Genomic DNA, 21,575 nt, shown 5'->3' on the forward strand with positions numbered 1-21,575 from the left:
GTTCCCATGGGTCAAAGATTTCCCCCCAAGAGAGGAGCAGCCCCCCACCTCCCATCCTCCCACTTCCAGGCTGTGTCTGCATGGTTCCCAGGAAGTCCCATGCCTTGGCATCAGCAGGGAAGCCCCAGGACAGTAGGCCAGAGGTGTGCCGCATGGGTGTAAGGCAACATGCTATGAGGTAAAGGGGTCAGAGATGACAGAGGTGTGGCCCAATGGACTTGAAGTGGTGCTCAGAGGTCCTGACATAGGGAGCCTTTCCTTCGCATCCCTCTAGAGAGCCACTTAGCATTCTGTGTTGGCTCATAGGTACAATAGGTCCTCACAAACATACAGATCACACTTTATATTTTAACATACCTTTTCTGGGGCCAGGTGTGGTGGTGTGCCTATAATCCCAGCTTCTTCCAAGTCTCTTTTAAGATGGAGGTTTAGTATCCTCTTTTTTTCTATGTCAAGGCTGACATACAGAGTTCACAGGGCTAATGAAGCTAAAGCTGGGATCTGGGCCCAGGTGCTTGCGGCTCTCTCCCGGAGGTGTCATGCTCCCTCTGTGCCTGCTACACTCTGTCCAGGGGTCTTTGCTTCCTACTTTCCCTTCGCTAAGCAACACCCGTCTGTCCTTCAGACTGCAGCTTCAAGTTCAAGTCCAGCAGAAAGCTTTCAGTGAGTCCACATCCTGTAACCTCCAAGGTTATCCCAACTGTAGAAGTTTTCACATTGCCTTCTCTTTGTCTTTGTCAGTTTTTCTTACAAGAATCAAAGTATTTTGAGGTCAAAGACTGTGTGTTTTTGGCTGTTTAAGCCCAGTATGTAGCATGGGGAACACTGCAGGTACTCAAATATTTTTTGAGTTAAGCATTAATTGAGTATGAAAATGTATAAGTATACAAAAATGTATGAATGTAGAAGTATTCATATAAGTCTACACTAAGTATTAAACTTTTATCAGATTGTACTATTTAAAGATGACCTTCCAGGTATTTTAAAGATGCAGAAAACTGATCACAAGATGGTCATTCTGTGTTCCAACAAAATTAAATGGTTCCAGTGGTACCTTGTTTTTCTGAAATTTGGGACAGCTATGGTAGTGTTTTTAAATATTTACTTTCATCACCATTGCCTTCAACCTGTAATTGAAATGGCAAAGCCAAAAATTAGATTACTGAACACAATTAACCAGTTTAAGAGAAGTAGCTGTTCACTGCAACATTACAGTAGCAGATAATGTGGAAGCTGAGAAGAGCTTTCTTAGAGACCTGCTTTAAGGATGACAACTCAACTGATGTGGACAAGCAACAAAGAGAAAACAGATGATACCCTGAGTCAGAATCCATTTTTCTTTTACTCAATATATTAAGCGTCTACAGTATATCAGGAAAATACAATGTATCCAAAAATATCCAGAATAAGAGTTGATCCTTTGCCTCAAGATGCTAAAGGGATTGTCTGTGTATTAGTCCATTCTCATGCTGCTAATAAAGGCATACCTGAGACTGGGTAATTTAAAGAGGTTTAATTGACTCACAGTTCAGCACAGCTGGGGAGGCCTCAGTAAACTTACGCTCGTGGCAGAAGGACAAGCAAACATGTCCTTCTTCACATGATGGCAACAAGGAGAAGTGCTGAGCAAAATGGGGAAAAGCCCCTTATAAAACCATCAGATCTCATAAGCACTCATTCACTATTACAAGAACAGCATGAGGGTAACTGCCCCCATGATTAAATTACCTCCCACCAGGTCCCTTTCATGACACATGGGGATTATAGAACTACAATTCAAGATGAGATTTGGGACACAGCCAAACCATATCAACTTGGAATAATTGGAAACAACTAAGTAAGATAAAATAGGTTGATTCTGTGACAAAAAAAAATTATACAATGAGCTTGCAAAGATCAACTACCTTAAAAATACCACATCTATGTAATATGAAGTGAAGAGCTGGTCACCATGCTTTCTCAGTTGCAGATAAACTTCTAAAGACTAGGCTTCCAATACAAAGATGAGAGAGATGCATTTTAAATAATACATATATTACAATACTTGCTAATTGAAAAAAAACACAAATAAAAAATTGTCTTTGGTGCTGTATTTTTATAGGTGACATCGTTTTTCGCAAGGGTCCACCTGGAGATCGCGGACTGCCAGGCTATCTAGGGTCTCCAGGAATCCCAGGAGTTGATGGGCCCAAAGGTTGGTTCAATCAATAATGTTGTATTAGGATAAGCCTTTTTCATCGTCATTATTATCATTGATTTTTCCCCCTGAGATAACAATGATCCCAAATAGCTACCAGTCAGTGATGACTTCTTTTCCATTAGCTAAAAGTATTCATTTATCTGTAAATCGATGATTTATTTGGCACCCATGCAATAAATTGTTGGATATCCCTAAAATGTGAGTTTTTGCCTGCATGCAAGGAAAGAAACACTGAAATAGATGTTTTATGTTAGACTCTTGGAATTTCCCCTTTCAGAAGAACTGTATAGCTCAGAACATTAAAGTAAGCAGATATATAATAGATGAATTTTTAAATTAATATGTATAACGTCCTAGATAATTTTCACTACATAAAAATGTTTAAATGTAATAAATGATAGTGTGGTTGGAAAATATTTGTTCTTTCTGAGGACTTGATGTAGCTTTTTAAGTAATGCTAGTATGCTCTCATTGCAGGAGAACCAGGCCTCCTGTGTACACAGTGCCCTTATATCCCAGGGCCTCCCGGTCTCCCAGGATTGCCAGGGTTACATGGTGTAAAAGGAATCCCAGGTACAAACAATTTGCATGCAAGTGTTTTTGCAACCACAAAAGGGTCAATACACTGGAAGAAAATAAAGGCATTAGATTGGTGGATGTCACAACGTGGTTTAGATGAACTTGGAGGGAGAGTTTCAAAAACATATATTCTATTAACATAAAGTCAGCCAAAATCCAAGAAAAGCCGGTATTTTTCCCTATTCCATTTTAGTTGCTGACCCCTAGCAAAGTATTGTGTTAGGCAGGAATTGTGAACACAGAGTCCTACAAGAGAACAGCAGTTAACTGAAGGCAGTGAAGCAGCTGCATGAAACACACACCCTCTTTCTCTTCCATAAAGAAATATGCTCTCTCCCTTTTTTTCCTCAAAAGACACAACCTTACTCAGTCCATTTTTTCATGTTCCTACTTTTAAAAGAGTCATAGAAAAATGTGGTATTTCACTTTCTTCTTAACGATGCAAATGCTCTTTAAAAAATTGCAACATCCTCAGTGCTGGGGACAAGAGAGTTGCAGAAATGCAATAAACAAACTGAGGGTACATTTGAACGGGCCAGCGGGCACTTGGCTGCAGCCCATTGTTACTGTGCAACATGTCAGGCCCTGCATTAATAAATCTTCCGAGTTTTCATGAGAAGAAAGGAATTGGAATTTTTATTTAAAATCTCATGGTGTTTTTTAAAAAAAATATTAGCCACTAAGTCAAATTTTGAAAGGAAAAAAAAAAAACCACAACATTTTATAGCCAGTGTCCTGAGGCTTAAATAAAGGATGAGTCACAAGCTTTCTCTTGACAACTCTGTGCCAGGCCAGGACTCTCCACACCACACGGTTACTCCCAGCTGTCACCACCTCTGCTTTTGACCTCCCCGTCTTCAGTCACAGAACTGCCTGTGGGCAAAACTTTGAAGTACAAAACATCTCTGTTTACTGATTGGGTTCCTCTGCCCCTCGGGCCACTCCCCTGACTACACAGGGCCTCTCTCTCCCTTGCTACCACCCACAGTCCTGACTCTGCCACCAGCACCTTGGTCTTCAGACAATGTCATCAAATCATGTATCATTGACCATTGAGAGTTGAAGTTACAGAGCCCTTGGCCTGTGTGTTGGGCACTGTTCTAAGGGTCTTATGTGCCTCCATTCCTTTATTTCTCACATCAACCCTAGAGGCTGGTGCTATAATTAACTGCATTGGACAGATGAGGAAGCCAAGGCATCAGGTGGCATAGCTAATAACATGGTAGAGACTGAACTGAAATCTAGACGCGTGCTCTTACCCTCCACGCCTGCATCCCCTGACTGCGGTGCTGTCGCCTGTCTCCTAGGGGGCTGCTTTTGGGGAGTTAATCCAAAGGTCTACCTGACAACCTGGATAGGGAACATTATACATTATCACTGTCCAGTAGCCATTTGCATTGGCATAGGGTCTTCTGGGAGACCGGGTCTCAATCCAAAGATGAAAGACTAATGGCGGCAGCCGTGAACGCTGTGGTCAGCCACTGGATGACATGCACTTGGGCAGGGATCCTTTGTCCCCTCAGATCCCACTCACTTCTCCTTTATGAAGGCCTCTGCTACTTTCAGTGGCTGCCCCTGCCCTGACTCACAGGCTTGTGAGGGAAGGGGCAGGGGGGGAGGTAGGAGCTGTTCCTCTTGTTACTCCTGCTCAGTATCCAAGTATCCAGCGGAAATGTTCTATTAAAACAAAAACCAAAAGGAAGAAAATGAAGGAGGGAAATAAGGAGGAAAAATAATAAAAGATAAAAAATCATTATTTTCCTATACTCTCCTTGAGTCTCCTCTTTGGCTCAAGGGGAGCAGGTGAGCAGCTCACTGATGCTGACCACTTATTGCATTGTTGCATTTTCCATAGTTTCTCTACATTTGGCCTAACGAGGTGCAGCTCAAAGAAGATATGTAAGCAGTAAAATGGTTTGGATCACTATAAAAAGATACATCCCAGCTCAAGATCTTGCAAAAAATAGAATCTGAATAAATATGTGTTGATTAACTGACCAGAGACCCACCCAGAAGGTCATTTAAAGGGATCATCTTGACAGAGATATTTAAATACCTATGGGAAGTATAAAATTATACAATAAAATGCAATTTGGCAAGAGACATTCAAAACCTTAGAAAAGTGTGTGACCATTTGGCTCTGCTATTATACTTTTAAAAATTTATTATAAAGGAAATAATCGGATAAATTTGGAGAGCTAAATGCCCAGAGACATTTTTCAAAGCATTGCTTACAACAGCTACAAGTTGAAAAATGTCTACCTAATGTCTAAATGTCTAAAAACAGCATTTAGCTAAATAAATGATGGCTCGCCAACACAATAGGCAGCATGCAGCCATTTAAAATGAAGCTATAAATTCATACTTATTGACATATGTATACTATAAATCCAAAATAGTGTGTCTACGAGTCCTATGCACTTATGGATATAAAAAATGTATCATTAATTTACATTAAACTTTGGCAAATATTATCTTCTGGTAGGTTTATAGGTGATTTTTAGTCTCTTCTTTCTGCATAATTTTCTTATAATGAGCATATATTACTTTTAAAAGTAATATATACTCAGAAAAAATAAAGATATATTCTTAAAATTATGAAGATAAAATTTTAAGAAGCTAAGATCTGAGTTTCTTTTTACATGATCTCTTTTACTCCCATTCTCTTATTGCATTTATGTTTTATGATAGAAGTTGTCTTTCTTTCCCCACAAGGAAACACTCTATTTTCTTCATACATTGTATTACCCTGTCTACTTAGAATTGGCGTTCAATGAGGAGTTAGTTAATAATACGTTGATTTGCAGGAAGACAAGGTGCAGCTGGCTTGAAAGGAAGCCCAGGGTCCCCAGGAAATACAGGTCTTCCAGGATTTCCAGTAAGATTTCATGTTTTTAAATCTTTAGCTTCTATTTGAAAAATTGCACACTCTAGAAATACGGTTGCAACATACTGACCAGTTTGGTGCCTTGCAAACAGTAGGCACTTAATAGATACCTGTTGATTAAATGAATAAATCTGTGACTGATTAACTGAATGAGTCAATGAATTTATAAACAGTTTGAAATGGTATCAGAAACAGAAAGCAGATTAGTGGTTGCCTAGGGCTGAGAGTGGGAACAGAGGTTCATTGCAAATAGGTTTGAGGGAATTTGGGAGAGTGATGGAGATGTTTGAATGTGATTGTGGTGACTGTGCCATAATTCTATAAATTTACTAAAAATCATTGAATTGTACTCTTATAAAGGAGAAATTTTATGGTATGTAAATTATACCTCAATAAGTCTGTTAAAAATTAGAATCTTGACTGTCATAGTGAATCAGAAAGTTATAGATAAATATTACTTAGATCAAATTATTCAGAGAGGCTTGTTAAAATTTACCAATATTCAAACATAACCTGTATTATGGTGATTGTTCTATGGTATTAAATTATATTATTGTGTGTATTGCTTTGAATTATACTATCTAACTGAATTATTTTTCAGTTTTGGAAGTTAACAACAAAGCAAAACAAACAAAATGCTTGTAATAATAGTTGTGGACCAAAGAGTGTGTTGAAAAAATTCATGTTAAAATTGAAAAGTTCTTGTCCACACTGTTTTTAAGATTGACAGAAGAAGAATTCTAACAAAATACAATACAGATTCATTTGTGTACTACCCTAGGGTTTCCCAGGTGCCCAGGGTGACCCAGGACTTAAAGGAGAAAAAGGTGAAACACTTCAGCCTGAGGGGCAAGTGGGTGCCCCAGGTGACCCGGGGCTCAGAGGCCAACCTGGGAGAAAGGGCTTGGATGGAATTCCTGGAACTCCGGGAGTGAAAGGATTACCAGGACCTAAAGGCGAACTGGTTGGTATTTAGCAACTTTACCCTCCCTATAAATGAAGTACTCTGAAGTTAAGAGATAAAGTGATTTCTTTTCCAAAAATGGTTGGCCGCTCAGCACAGTTCATCACTCTAACTGCAGAATGAAGCATCTTCAAATTAGCAGGAATAACCCAAGCAAATAGTTATAGTATTTTGACAGAATAAATAGGTAGCATTCAGTGATTTCAACCAATCAAAATTCTACATTGATAATGACCCCATCTCATACACAAATTACAGTTCCATATTTGTATCAAATGAGTCTATGGAAAAGTTCAGAAAATGATGTATAGTGGAAAGTTTAGTAAATATTTTGGGGCGATGTCCATATTTTTAAATACAAATAAATGCATAAGAAGACAGCATATTTAGGGGTATGGTAGTCAAATAAAGAGATTAAATGTTTTGTCATTCATTTAATTTTATGGAAATTTAATCCCTTTTCATGAGAGAGTTTCTCACATATTTAATTGAGGTAATACCTACCAAGATCTTTTTTTTTTTTTTTTTTTTTTTTGAGAGGGAGTTTTGCTCTTGTTGCCCAGGCTGGAGTGCAATGGTGCAATCTCAGCTCACTGTAACCTCCATCTCCTGGGTTCAAGTGATTCTCCCACCTCAGCCTCCTGAGTAGCTGGGATTACAGGCATGCGCCACCACACCCAGCTAATTTTGTATTTTCGGTAGAGATGGGGTTTCACCACGTTGGCCAGGCTGGTCTCGAACTCCTGACCTCAGGTGATCCACCCACCTTAACCTCCCAAAGTGCTGGGATTACAGGTGTGAGCTACTGCATCCAGCCCTAAGATTTATTTTAAAATGTCATAGAGTGAGAGGGTGAGCACTTGTCATCATAATGTATTTACAAGAGGTTTGCAAGGGATGCTGCCCAAACTATTCTATGAAATACCAGTTTCTCCCAGGGCTAACCTGTGTTAGCCAATAAAACAGATCTTACCTCAAAGAGGTTTGGAGAAACTTGGTAAACAAATTTAAAGATTCATTTACAGACACTTTAATATCAGAATATGAACTGTGAGTCTTCCACATGAAGATAAGCTATCTGGTCTTTCCTAAATGCTTCTGACTACAAAACCCTTTTTGGCTGGCAGCATCTATGGTGCCAGCAGTTCTCAGGCCCTGCCTTGGCCAAGTCCCAGGTTGTTCACTTTGTGGTAGTTATGCTTATAAAGTGACAGTGCCAGAATTCTAAAGGTCTAATATTAAGAGAATTTGTATGATGTCCCTACTTGCATCTCACTGATTTTTCTTTATAAGTTGGTAAAGATGCTCCATAAAGTAAATGAGAGAAAAATCAAGGTGGTGATTTGTTGAGTCTTACACCCTGTCATTAAAAAAGGAGACAGACAACTTAGCCATCTGATGATACTGAACAATGAAAAATTGAGTCAAATTTATTTCAGAGGGCCATGTTGGGAAGGAAGAGGGCTTAAATTATTTTGTCAAATTCAACTTCTTTTAAATCTACAAATCATTTTCAAGGTTATAGCATATGAAGATTTAAAAACTAGACAGTTTATGAGAGAAAATGGAAGTGGGAAATCCCCTTTGGCATGAAAATACCTGGTGAAACCAGAAATAAATGTTTGCTGTGCTCATTTTATTTCAGAAATGTAACATTATCATGAATATCACCGCTAAAGTCATTTGAACTATTGGTCAATTTGAACACAGTTTTAGTGGCTATTACCATATGGGAGACCCGTCATTGTAAGATATCTCAAGTGGGACTCAAGACAGTTCCAAGTTCAAAAAATGTTGCTAAACTCCAAAGGACACAAAACAGCAGAAACCTGCAGTGCTCTTATTTTAGTAATAATTCTCATCAAATGCCAAATGCTTTTAATTCAAGATCTCAATGACAGCCTAACTGGTATTCATATTTGGAGGACGATTAACCTGTTGTAAGAAGATACTGGAATGAAGCACGATTCAAACACATTCCTGTTGTCACAGGCTCTGAGTGGTGAGAAGGGGGACCAAGGTCCTCCAGGGGATCCTGGCTCCCCTGGGTCCCCAGGACCTGCAGGACCAGCTGGACCACCTGGCTACGGACCCCAAGGAGAACCTGGTCCCCAGGGCACGCAAGGAGTTCCTGGAGCCCCCGGACCACCCGGAGAAGCCGGTTGGTTAGTTTTCTTTCCAGTCCTGTTTTCCGATGGAGTGGGTTGATGGTTTCTAGAGCTAACGAAGCTTCTCCAAGACTAAGGAAAATATAGAAACTTGCTTCTAACAAATAGAATATGTCAACTCACAGATACCAGGAAAGAATATGTAGGGTATGTTAGAGAAAACTCATTTTTTCTCCATTACTGGAATTCAACTGAAATTTCCTAGCATATTCTATATCTATTACATACATACATACATACATATATATATATATATATATATATGAAATGAATAGATCCTAAGCGTTATTGCAAATTTGTTTTTTGTGGTTTTTTAGAGACAGGGTCTCACTGTGTTGCCCAGGCTGGAGTGCAGTGGCATAATTATAGTTTACTGCATCCTCAAACTTCTGGGCTTAATAGATCCTCCTGCCTGGTCTCCTGAGCAGCTGGGGCTATAGGCGCGTGTCACCACGACCAGCTAATTTATATTTTATTTTTATTTTTTGTAGAGACAGGATGTTGTTGTGTTGTCCAGGCTGGTCTCCTACTCCCAACCCCAAACAATCCTTGCTTCAGCCTCCCAAAGTGCTAGGATTACAGGCGTGAGCCACTGTGCGCAGCCACAAATTTGTTGATTTTGATCCATAACTCAGTAGGCAGGTTACAAATAAAACTTTAAAATATCTAAGACAAATGAAGGAAAATGGTCTGATAATAGTTTAAAAGTCCAGGTAACTTTTGGGATATACATATGCTGGCCGTAGTTCTGGATTCAGGAGTGTGGCTGAAGGTCAGAATAGCATGCTACTGACAGTTTTGAGCAAATAATGCCAACGTGGTCATGTTTTACTTCTAAAATCACCTTAGGCTGGGCACAGTGACTCACACCTGTAATCTCAGCACTTTGGGAGGCCAAGGCAGGCAGATCACTTGAGGTCAGGAGTTCAAGACCAGCCTGGTCAACATAGCGAACCCCCATCTCTACTAAAAATACAAAAATTAGCTGAGCATGGTGGCACATACCCACAGTCCCAGCTACTTGGAAGGCTGAGGTAGGAGAATCGCTTGAACCTGGAAGGTGGAGGTTGCAGTGAGCCAAGATCGTGCTACTGCACTCCAGCCTGGGCAACAGACTGAGACACTGTCTCAAAAATAAATAAATAAATAAATAAATAAATTTAAAAAATCACTTTAAAGGGTAAGACCCAGTAAACCTCTAAATCATTTTATAGTGTCTTTCCTCATCAGTACAACTTTTTGAGTGCACAGCCTTACATTATATGTTATAAATGTATGCATCATTTCTGTCCACACATGTATGTAAATCTTATTTTATGACTTTATATATTAAATAAACAAATAAATATTTATGTTTATCTGCACCTTACTTTGGAGCTGCTTTTTTTTTTTTTTTTTTTTTTTTTTTTTTGTCTGAGATGGAGTCTTGCTCTGTCACCCAGGCTGGAGTGCAATGGCGCAATCTTGGCTCACTGCAACCTCCGCCTCCCAAATTCAAGTGACTCTCCTGTCTCATCCTCCCAAGTAGCTGGGATTGCAGGCACCTGCCACCATGCCAGGCGAATTTTTGTATTTTTAGTAGAGATGGGGTTTCACCATGTTGGCCAGGCTGGTCTTGAACTCCTGACCTCAGGTGATCCACCTGCCTTGGCCTCCCAAAGTGCTAGGATTACAGGCATGAGCCACCATGCCTGGCCGAAGGAGGCTGCTGTTCTAATCCAGGTACTAGCAAACGGTGGTGGACCACAGTCCAAGTCCAGCCCACTGCCTGATTTTGTATGATCCTCAAGCTAAGAATGGTTTTCACATTTTCAAATGACTGAAAAAAATGTTTAATGATATTTTGTGATGCATGAAAATTACATGAAATTCAAATTAGAGTATCCATAAATAAAGTTTCTTGGAACACAGCTGCACTCCTGTATGTACTGTCTCTGGCTGCTTTTATGCTACAATGGCAGAATTGAGTAGTTGGGTAGATTTGAATCACGAAGCCTAAATTTCTTACTATCTGGCCCTTTACAGCAAAAGTTTATTTAGCCCTGTTCTAATCCATCACCAAATGCTCTGTTGTTGTTGTTGTTGTTGTTGTTTGAGATGGAGTCTTGCTCTGCCACCCAGGCTGGAGTGCAGTGGCGTGATCTCGGCTCACTGCAACCTATACCTCCTGGATTCAAGGGATTCTCATGCCTCAGCCTCCTGAGTAGCTGGGATTACAGGCACACACTACCAGGCCTGATTAATTTTTGTATTTTTAGTAGAGATGGGGTTTTACTATGTTGGCCAGGCTGGTCTTGAACTCCTGACCTCAAGTGATCCACCTGCCTTGGTCTCCCAAAGTTCTGGGATTACAGGTGTGAACCACCACACCCAGCCTCTTCTGTGATTTCCTTTTTTTTTTTTTTCCTTTTTTTTTTTTTTATTATACTTTAAGTTTTAGAGTACATGTGCACATTGTGCAGGTTAGTTACATATGTATATATGTGCCATGCTGGTGCGCTGCCATCTTCTGTGATTTCTAAGTGTGAATCTTTACTAAAGGATTCCATTGTCATAAAATATATTATTACCAAAATTGTTCCATCACATACTGTAAACCTATTTTTTTCTATAAATAAATGACTATATGGACAACACTTACCACTAAACATGTTTTTAATGTTTGCCACTGTGGTCAGAATATTATTTCGTGTCCTTATCTGCTAGGTAGGCATTCTTTCCCCCGCGACAGATGAGGAACTTATCAGAGAGGTTAAGAAAAGTGTCCAAGTTTACAAACCGACGTCAGCCTTGCCCATATCAGAACTTACTGTTTTGTTCAATAGCCTTCCTGTGGAAACTAGCCACCCAATAAATAAGTATCCTATCAGTATTCACCAACGTTTAAACTTAATTCCATATTATCAGTTTTTTGGAATAGGCTCTTTTCAATAGACCAGCATGTTGGGCTATTAATTTCCCTTTTAGAAAAAAAAAAAAGTGCAGCTCGCTGCCCGCGCTCATTTAATTTTACATAAACACATTCTTTGAGGCTGAAGCAAATCTGATTTTCAATGTGAAATAAAATACAATAACTGTTCTTGGAGTTATTTCTAAACAGAATTTGTCTCTAATCCTAATGTAAGAGGGTAAAGTTAGGACTGTCATCTGTGAGTTATCTCACAGTAAACAGGAAACAGGTTAAAACAAAGTTTAGACGATTGTCTAAACTTATAAATATTTGTTGATTCAATAAGAAAGTTTCTATGGGCTGGTCGTCCTTAAGCTAGTTTTGAAGTCTGTGAAAACAGAGGTTATTTTTTATTTTTGGGGGATATGTTTATAAACCCTTTATAATCGTATTTTCCCCTATCGTCTAAGACAAGCTTCAGTATATACCCCAAACTTATGACCACAAATTTCCTTAAGGCCCTAGGGGAGAGCTCAGTGTTTCAACACCAGTTCCAGGCCCACCAGGACCTCCAGGGCCCCCTGGCCATCCTGGCCCCCAAGGTCCACCTGGTAAGTATCCTCTGCCAAATCTGGTGCATGGCATCAGACACACACAACACCCTGACTCTCTTGGAAAAATACTGTCCCCATTATAAGGAAAAAAATGTATTCATTGGCTCCAAAAGAAAGCACAGGGCAGTGTCTTACCTGATAAGCAAGCAGGCTGGGGACTTGCTATAGTTCTCTGAGGTTATCCAAATTATTCTCACTGATGCTTCTAATATAAAGGTTCCAGAGGAGAACCTATGTAACTACTTAAGAGGAATTTTAGAGCAGAAAAACCTTTATGGAGTTTTGGTGGGGGAGCAAGTGATGTTTGCCCACTGGCAATTCATCAGGATATTTTCCATAGCATCTTCATTTGAAAACTGATTGTCTTTGCCAACGTGATCTAAAACTGAGTTTTGCATGCATGGAGGGAGACTTACATAGTTCAAGACATCTAGAATATTTCCTGTTAGGAATTAAATTATATTGACAAATTTCTTTGCAGTTCCTAAAGATTAGTCCATTGGATAGGGACAGGGAGGGGGAGCATATGACTGGGGTTGTGTTAAAAGTTTTTTCTTGGCCGGGCGCGGTGGCTCATGCCTGTAATCCCAGCACTTTGGGAGGCCAAGGCAGGCAGATCACTAGGTCAGGAGTTCGAGACCAGTCTGGCTAACATGGTGAAACCTCGTCTCTACTAAAAATACAAAAAATTAGCCTGGCGTGGTGGCGGGCACCTGTGGTCCCAGCTACTCGGGAGGCTGAGGCGGGAGAATGGCATCAACCCAGGAGGCGGAGCTTGCAATGAGCTGAGATCACGCCACTGCATTCCAGCCTGGGCGACAGACCGAAACTCCATCAACAGAAAAAAAAAAAAAAAAAACAATGTGCAAAAGGGATAGGACGACACAGAGAACTTAGACATTTTCTTTTAAAACAAGATGAAGGAAAGTTGCTGATGTGGAGATGCATATGTGTATTTGTTTCTAAGGTATCCCTGGATCCCTGGGGAAATGTGGAGATCCTGGTCTTCCAGGGCCTGATGGTGAACCAGGAATTCCAGGAATTGGATTTCCTGGGCCTCCTGGACCTAAGGGTAAATTTAAAATTTTTTCAAACATAAAGTTTGTTGTGGATATTTAGAAGATGTTCATATGTATAAATAAAATGAGTAAAATACAATATGAAGATATAAATAGGATATAAGATATAAAATGAGTAAAATAGGAAATATCCGTAATACTTTTTAAAATGTTTTCTGGCCAGGCGCAGTGGCTCACGGCTGTAATCCCAGCACTTTGGGAGGCCAAGGCAGGCAGATCACTTGAGGTCAGGAGTTCGATACCAGCCTGGCCAACATGGTGAAACCCCGTCTCTATTAAAAATACAAACATTAGCCGGGTGTGGTGGCATGTGGCTGTAATCCCAGCTACTCAGGAGGCTGAGGCACAAGACTCTGTCTCCAAAAAAAAATGTTTTCCAAGAGCCATAAATGGAAAAAAATCTTATAATAATGTTAGGTGAATTAATTGTATTTTTAAAAACACAGAGAAAACAACTAGAAGGAAATTCACCAAAATGGTAATAGTGAATCTTGATTGTTGGATTTTAAAGACATTTTTGATACTTCTCAGTAAATGCCTGCATCTTTTACATGTATACATTTCTTTTTTTTTTTTAATAAGAAAGGAACTATTAAATCACAAATGGCTGATTTTCCCATAAACTCCAAAATAAATTATGGAAATTATTTTCCTTTAGGGAAAAAAATGCTGTTTCCCCTCAAAGAGGAAACACTCCAAAAAAATCTAGATGCTGAGAGCTCACACAATGACATAAGCCTGCCCACTGACAAGTACATGAAAGTCCTGTCCAGGATGGCATATGAGTAACCTGAGTCCCTGGATTCTCACATAGAACTGCAAGTTTTATGACAATTTCATGTTTGTTACAATATTCTTTAAAATGTTTGTCAAAAATAGCATCCTTGTTTTGGTGTTTCAGCTCTTGGATTAGTATGTCATCAGTGTTTATTATACATTAATTTTGCCCAAATATGAGAATATTGATTTCAATTTATGAGTATTTGAAATGGAAAACATAATCACATTTCTCCTGGAGTCTTAAGAATGGCTTTGAGTCCAATTTCTTGGTTTTCTTCCTAATGATCTGTGAAGTAAGGGAGTCTGCCTCACATTTGTACTTCATTCTTCTTGGACCCTGCATTAATAAATTACATCCCTACTTTGTAACTCTAGGTATTGACTCTCTGGAAGAAGACTGTTGACTGTGGGAACCAGAACTAGCCGAAGAGCTCCTTGAAAGTGGAGATTTACAATTTCACAATTGAATCTAATGAATCCCATGAACTAACTGCAAATTAAATATTGGTCAAATTAGGGTATGAAGGAACTCTCTGAATGCAGCCTTGCTTCACTGTGGCTTCCTCTTCTGAACCAGAGAACACAGAAAGTGTGTTGACCCCTTTCTCAAGTCACCTACTATAAATGCATAAGAAGTTAATCCCTTGCATGCAATGGATGCTATAGGGCATTAAGACTTAATTCTCTTAAGCAACCCCTGTTGAGAAAGGCTACCTGGGGTGCTGAAAACGTTCTATATCTTTTTTTTTTTTTTTGAGACGAAGTTTTGCTTTTGTTGCCCAGGCTGGAGTGTAATTGGCACTATCTCAGCTCACCACAACCTCTGCCTCCTGGGTTCAAGCGATTCTCCTGCCTCAGCCTCCCGAGTAGCTGGGATTACAGACATGTGCCACCATGCCTGGCTAGTTTTTGTTGTTGTTGTTTTGTTTTGTTTTTTTTTTTTTTGTATTTTTAGTAGAGATGGGGTTTCTCCATGTTGGTCAGGCTGGTCTCGAACTCCCAGTCTCAAGTGATCCACCCACCTTGGCCTCCCAAAGTGCACCTATAATAGGTGTGAGCCATCATGCCCAGCCAAAAGCTCTGTATCTTAATCTAGGTCATGCTTACATGAATATATCCATATATAAAAATCCACTTACCTGTACACTGTATGTAAAAAATACTTCAAAAACAAAGTCAAATGGTCAACCAGCATCAGTGGTTTGAAGAATTGCTGAATCAAAATCATAGCCCTACTAAACAACAAAATAGAGGAAGTTATTTTTTCAAATAGGAACCAATGTAATTTGATTTGGAACTTTTAAAAAATTGCTAATTTATCAGTTGGTTTTATTATCATTTAAATTTTCATAAAATCATCTCTAGTTGGTTGAGAGATAAGAGAGTTACTTCTCAGAATATTTCAGTAAGACTAATCCTACAACAATGTTTATTGTTTTTTCTCTGTAGGAGACAAAGGTTTTCCAGGTACAAAAGGATCACTGGGTTGTCCTGGAAAAATGGGAGAGCCTGGGTTACCTGGAAAGCCAGGCCTCCCAGGAGCCAAGGTATGCAAAAATTCAAGCTGTCACAGAAGAGAGGGCGGGTGACCATTAACTGGCCAGTTTGTATGCACTTATCTGGCAGAGCACTCTAGATGTAGAAATTATCAATATATTTGTAGATGATGAAGATATTAAATTTTTTAAATGTTTCTCTGGATCATCTTCCATTTTAGAAAGGAAAACATAAGGTGTCAGAATGCAGATTTCATCTTGATATCATCTTTAATGGTTTCATAAATAATCAGAGTATTTAAAATGGGACAACTCTAGAAAGAAATGTGGTTAGCTATGAGAAAAACTATCAAAAGTAAAAACATCTAGATTTTTCTCTTTATAGACAACCCCACAGTCTTCTGAAAAAGTGGAGGCTACATATCCTGAAGTATTATTAAACATAATCTTATAGAAAAGTCAGCAACTAGAGCTCAAAAAGGAAAGTTGATGACATGGTAGTGGCTGTGCAACAGGGACTTAGAGCCTCCATAACAGAGACCAGCCAATTATCAGTGAAGATTTGGAAGCACTATATAGTAATAACACAATTTCTGTGCTATAGGGAGAACCAGCAGTAGCCATGCCTGGAGGACCAGGAACACCAGGTTTTCCAGGAGAAAGAGGCAATTCTGGGGAACATGGAGAAATTGGACTCCCTGGACTTCCAGGTCTCCCTGGAACTCCAGGAAATGAAGGGCTTGATGGACCACGAGGTACAATAGCAAGTGTCATTACTTTTCTCCACTGTGAGCTCTGCTAAAATGCAGCAAACTGAATGTGAAGGTGTTCTAGGGATGAAGAATTCTCAAATAAAACTTCTAGTTCAAGAAATAGAATGTGTGGAGCCTAATTATTTTCCCATCCAATGTTCCTGCCCTACCTTTCTTCCTTCTTTCCTTCTTCCTTCCTTCTTTTTTAATGAGTGCCCTCTAGAAAAGGCATATTAATGGTAGTAAATATAGATCTGATTTAGGTGGAAAAAAAGTTAACAGAAGAATGATTGGTACAGCAATACCAAGACCTTAAGTTCTAGCACCTGGGTATATACTTGTGCTTTCTTTTGCAGGAGATCCAGGGCAGCCTGGACCACCTGGAGAACAAGGACCCCCAGGAAGGTGCATAGACGGTCCCAGGGGAGCCCAAGGACTTCCAGGCTTAAATGGATTGAAAGGGCAACAAGGTAGGAGGAGGGCCTCAAAACTGGCCACCAGAAGGGCAGGAGACATGAGACGCCTGCTCTGTGCTTTGCTGCTTAACATGGGAACTGTCCAGCAACAAGTCCTGACCACTGTTCAATGAGAAATACTTCAGAAGTGTAAACCATGCTGTCATGGGTTTGTTGCACACAGTAGCGTGTACCACCTATAAAGGAAGAAACCTGAAGTTAATATAGTGAGTGGCTTTGTCTCTTTTATGCAAGAAAAATATGAATGCTGAAGACACAGAGAGATTGGTGTGTGTTTACATATATTTATATACATATTAAATTCTCAGAAAACATTTTACCTTTAATATTTTCATAAATATATTAAAGTGGTAAATTTATCCTTATTATTAAAACAGGGTAAATGTATGCAATGATACCAGTTTAAAAACTTATAAACTAAAATATGTAGTTGATTGTTTTACATATAATATAAAAGAAAAAACATGAAAATAAATCTAAATGATGCAGGCTAGATGTTCCAGATGATGGAAAACTTTATGTTTTTGGATCCTCTCCATCAGATCTGATGAACTGTTGCTGGAAAAATGTATTTAGAAATCAGTTAATGTCTGTGGTCTATCATACTGCTTATATGTTCACATATAAATTTTTGACCAAGACCTTAACTGTTACAGTGGCATTATTATTTTTTCCAGAGGCATCCAGTGGCTTACCTCTATGTGAACCGCTCTGTATGTCTTCTGCAGGAAACAGAGTGAGCAGCACTCATAAGACGCAGTCCCAGAATGTGTCTGCAGGACTAGAAAATAGATATAAAGACTACACTTGTATTACTGCATAAGTCATTGGAGCAGAGAATGTTAGAGGCAGAAGGGAGCGCAGAAATTTTACAGAGGGGACATTAAATACATACACACACACATGCGCACGCATGCGTAAGTGTGCAGTTACCCCAAATCACAAAGCTAAATATTTACAGCCATAAAATATTTCTAAAGTGGCCAGGCACAGTGGCTCATGCCTGTAATCCCAGCACTATGGGAGGCCGAGGTGGACGGATCATTTGAGGTCAGGAGTTCGAGACCAGCCTGGCCAACATGGCAAAACCCCATCTGTATTAAAAATACAAAACTTAGCTATGCATTATGGTGCACACCTGTAGTCCCAGCTACTTGGGAGGCTGACGCAGGAGAATCACTTGAACCAGGGAGGCGGAGGGTGCAGTGAGCCAAAATCGCACCACTGCAATCCAGCCTAGAAGACAGAGGGAGATTCCATCTTAAAAATATATATATATATTTCTGAAGTTAGTAGGGGAGAGCATTTGTGGGTTAATTAATTAATTCATTCATTTATTCATACACAGGCAGAAGAGGTAAAACGGGGCCAAAGGGAGACCCAGGAATTCCAGGCTTGGATAGATCAGGATTTCCTGGAGAAACTGGATCACCAGGAATGCCAGGTCATCAAGGCGAAATGGGACCACCGGGTCAAAAAGGATATCCAGGAAATCCGGGAATTTTAGGGCCACCAGGTATCCTTTTTTGTGTTTCTATTTTTCTTCTTATTTCTTCTTCTTCTTAAGGTGGCTCTGTCAACTGTACATAGGCATACGCTTTTGACTCTATGCTTTTACTTAATATAAGGTTTTCCTTCTAAATTATTTGTAAGAAACCAGGGGCCATGGTGCAGGGAAACGGTGGTGGCAGGATGAACAATTACCCAGAATGTGGCTATTTTTGCTGTGTAATCCTTTTTATATACGACTACTATAATATATTTGCTAGTATTTTGTTGAGAATTTTTGCATTTATATTGAGAAGGGATATTGGTCTGTAGCGTTCTTGTGATGTCTTTGGTGTTGGTGTCAGAGTAATGCTGGTCTGATGGAACAAGCTGGGAAGTGTTTCCTCCTCTTGTATTTTCTGGAACAGTTTGTGAAGAATTGACGCTCTTTAAACATTTGGTAGAATTCACCAGTGAAGTTATCTGGGTCTGGCATTTCTTTTTGGGAAGTCTCTAAATGACTAATTCAATCTCTTCATTTCTTATAGGTATATTCAGGTTTTCTATTTCTTCTGGAGTCAGTTTTGGTATTCTGTTTCTCTAGAAACTTGTCCATTTTGTATAGTTATCTGATTTGTTGTTGTTGTTCATCATATTTCTGTATAATTGTTTTAATTTCATGGCTACGTTTATTGTTTATATGTTTGGGGAGAATATTCTGTTCCCTCACGGCATAAGGACCTCACCGATCTCCCCTCCGGAAAAGAGCCTAAAACAACTTAATCGACACATTATCCTTTCATTCATCTTATTGGGCTACTATCACATGCCAGCATTCTTCTAGGCCCTAGAGACACATCAGTCAGTGGACAAGTCTCCCCTTCTCATAGTAGAGGAGCAATAATAGAAATATTTAAAATCTAAGTTCAATTTGAGACAAGTGTTATGAAGAAAATAAAGTGAAGGGATAGAATAGAAAGTGACTGGTCAGGGGCTGGGAGGATGGAATGCTCCAAAACTTCCACATATGCTATCCTCATCCATGAATATGATTTGCTACCAATCACTTCCACATAGGAGAGTTTAAAAGACCATTTACTGACCCATCTCCTAGACTAATACAGTAATTGTACTATGTACAGAGGCCATTTTTTCAACTCCCAATCTCTGCTTCTAAGTATAATTTATTTTAGTATATGGAATATTTTGCTTTTCTCACTCTGTACAACACATGCTTCTTTGTGTTAATTTGTTTCCATAGGTGAAGATGGAGTGATTGGGATGATGGGCTTTCCTGGAGCCATTGGCCCTCCGGGGACCCCTGGGAACCCAGGCACGCCAGGGCAGAGGGGTAAGTGATAGAGTGTCTTTCTAAATAGCAGGAAGCATAAACAATGTTCATTTATTTTGCAGCAAAAAAAAGTTATGTTTCATAGGAGGGAAAAATAGTTCTGAGAGAGCAACAGTATTTGATTTTGCTGTTTTCTATGTTCCTTTTCTCCATTTGAACGGAATCCTATTTTCTGTAGGCTTACACCACTACTCTTATGAGGCTGCCTGCCTGGGGAAACTATTTATCAAGTTCTCAGCACTGTTAGCCTTTGTTTGATTTGTTCTGTTTTATAGTAAGCACTGCCAACTTTTTAATCCCTATGAACTACTTGAAGAATTAAGGACCTGATGTTGTTACTCCTGTCTGTTAGGGAGCCCTGGAATTCCAGGAGTAAAGGGCCAGAGAGGAACCCCAGGAGCCAAGGGGGAACAAGGAGATAAAGGAAATCCCGGGCCTTCTGAGATATCCCACATAATAGGGGACAAAGGAGAACCAGGTCTCAAAGGTAAAGAATTGCTTGTTTGGAATCAGGACATCAGAGCTGATTCTCGGGCTAATAAATTATCCAGGCAAATCCGTTTAGTTGACAAATAAGGACAGTGAGGGCCAGTGTTTAGTTACCTGCCCATCACACAGCCGGTTGGTGGCTGAGCAGGCCCTAGAACTGAGTCACCTTCCACGACATGTTGCCTCCTTGATGTGTAACATTTTTATTTCTAAGTTAATTGTGCATTTTAATTTGCTATATTTAAATCGTCAGCAGTCAGTTTTTAAATTATAAGCCTCAAAACTCCCTCTTTGCCAAGTATGAGGAAAATTAAACCCTTAAAAAAATTCCACATTAAAAAACTTTTCTGGCTGATGTTGAAACCTCCATCTCAAATTCAACTTTATTCTGTAGACTACCAGAATAATATTTTCTGATTCTATCTAAAAACTTCTTCTCCTGTTCAAAATCCTTTGGAGAATAATTACTAAAAAGAAATGCTTCAATGAAAATTTAACCCTTTAGAAAGACTGTTGTTAGATGTGGCTACTAGGCTAAAGTTCAAACCCATTCACATTATTTCAAGTTATTTGGGCCCTTTTTATGGCAGTTTTCATGACGTGATCAATACAACCAATATAAAACCAAATTTTCAGAAGCCCTCCCTTGCAGTCTTCTTGACCAAATGTAATCCCAAGCAACTTTAGAAAAACACAGAACTGCTGGGTAAAATATTACATTTGCAGATCAGACTCTCATAGCAGGAAAGGAATAAAAGAAAAATGTATCATGGCAAGAAAGGAAAAAAGAAAAATGTGTTTGCAGTTGCAAAATCATGTTAAGTTTTGAGATATTTGAAATGACTTTTGAGAAATGAGACTGTATTCAACAAATATTTATATGCGTGGCACATGAGGATGTAACAAACCTTCACATGTACTGCCAAACCTAAAAAAAAAAAAAAAAAAAAAAAAAAATTTTTTTGCACAGGGTGCTGTAGACTACAATATAAAGGCTGACTAACTGGCAAGTTAGGAAGTAAAGGCCTTCTATGTACATAGTCCTCATCTAACCTGGTGTTGAAGAGACGCTTTAGTTCTGGTACAAAAAGAATATTGCATTTCATTTTTAGCAATGAAAAAGAAAGTAATGCGACTTTTATAAAACTCTGCTAGGACTAGTCTAAGCCAAGATATGAAAAAAAAAAAAATACTGGCAACCAGTCTCCAGTCCTCATAAACTGTCTGCATAGACACCACTTCACTAGACTATTTTAGATTATTTAAGTAGTGTTAGAAACATTTTGGAAAAAACATGAATAGCATATCTCTGTCTACATAAGCAGAAATTTGGCGCTCACAGTATAAAAGCGCAGTGAGTAC

The 21,575-nt window shown here is 39.2% G+C and overlaps 1 protein-coding gene and 1 long non-coding RNA gene across 3 annotated transcripts in view; one reads left to right on the forward strand and one right to left on the reverse strand.

The window, feature by feature from the left end:
* COL4A3 (collagen type IV alpha 3 chain) overlaps positions 1-21,575 on the forward strand; it is a 148,942-nt gene that overhangs the window by 98,799 nt on the left and 28,568 nt on the right. The window contains exons 22-34 of one of the 2 annotated variants that reach the window (XM_055380588.2): positions 2,102-2,194; positions 2,678-2,773; positions 5,587-5,657; positions 6,448-6,630; positions 8,623-8,791; positions 12,207-12,299; positions 13,270-13,374; positions 15,611-15,708; positions 16,262-16,412; positions 16,766-16,879; positions 18,234-18,401; positions 19,635-19,724; positions 20,077-20,211. In XM_055380588.2, coding sequence (XP_055236563.1) covers positions 2,102-2,194; positions 2,678-2,773; positions 5,587-5,657; positions 6,448-6,630; positions 8,623-8,791; positions 12,207-12,299; positions 13,270-13,374; positions 15,611-15,708; positions 16,262-16,412; positions 16,766-16,879; positions 18,234-18,401; positions 19,635-19,724; positions 20,077-20,211 — 1,566 coding nt within the window. The remainder of the gene's footprint in view (positions 1-2,101; positions 2,195-2,677; positions 2,774-5,586; positions 5,658-6,447; positions 6,631-8,622; positions 8,792-12,206; positions 12,300-13,269; positions 13,375-15,610; positions 15,709-16,261; positions 16,413-16,765; positions 16,880-18,233; positions 18,402-19,634; positions 19,725-20,076; positions 20,212-21,575) is intronic. The other variant, XM_063695251.1, reaches the window with a different exon arrangement.
* The window catches only part of LOC129532193 (uncharacterized), a 66,834-nt gene that overhangs the window by 5,759 nt on the left and 39,500 nt on the right, over positions 1-21,575 (reverse strand). Inside the window, exons 3-6 of the long non-coding RNA XR_008677839.2 lie at positions 18,024-18,121; positions 17,581-17,666; positions 15,301-15,396; positions 358-4,456 (exon numbers count right to left, since the gene is read on the reverse strand). This is a non-coding gene — a long non-coding RNA (uncharacterized lncRNA). The remainder of the gene's footprint in view (positions 1-357; positions 4,457-15,300; positions 15,397-17,580; positions 17,667-18,023; positions 18,122-21,575) is intronic.

Source organism: Gorilla gorilla, chromosome 11, assembly GCF_029281585.2.
Source record: "Gorilla gorilla gorilla isolate KB3781 chromosome 11, NHGRI_mGorGor1-v2.1_pri, whole genome shotgun sequence".
NCBI lineage: Eukaryota > Metazoa > Chordata > Mammalia > Primates > Hominidae > Gorilla > Gorilla gorilla.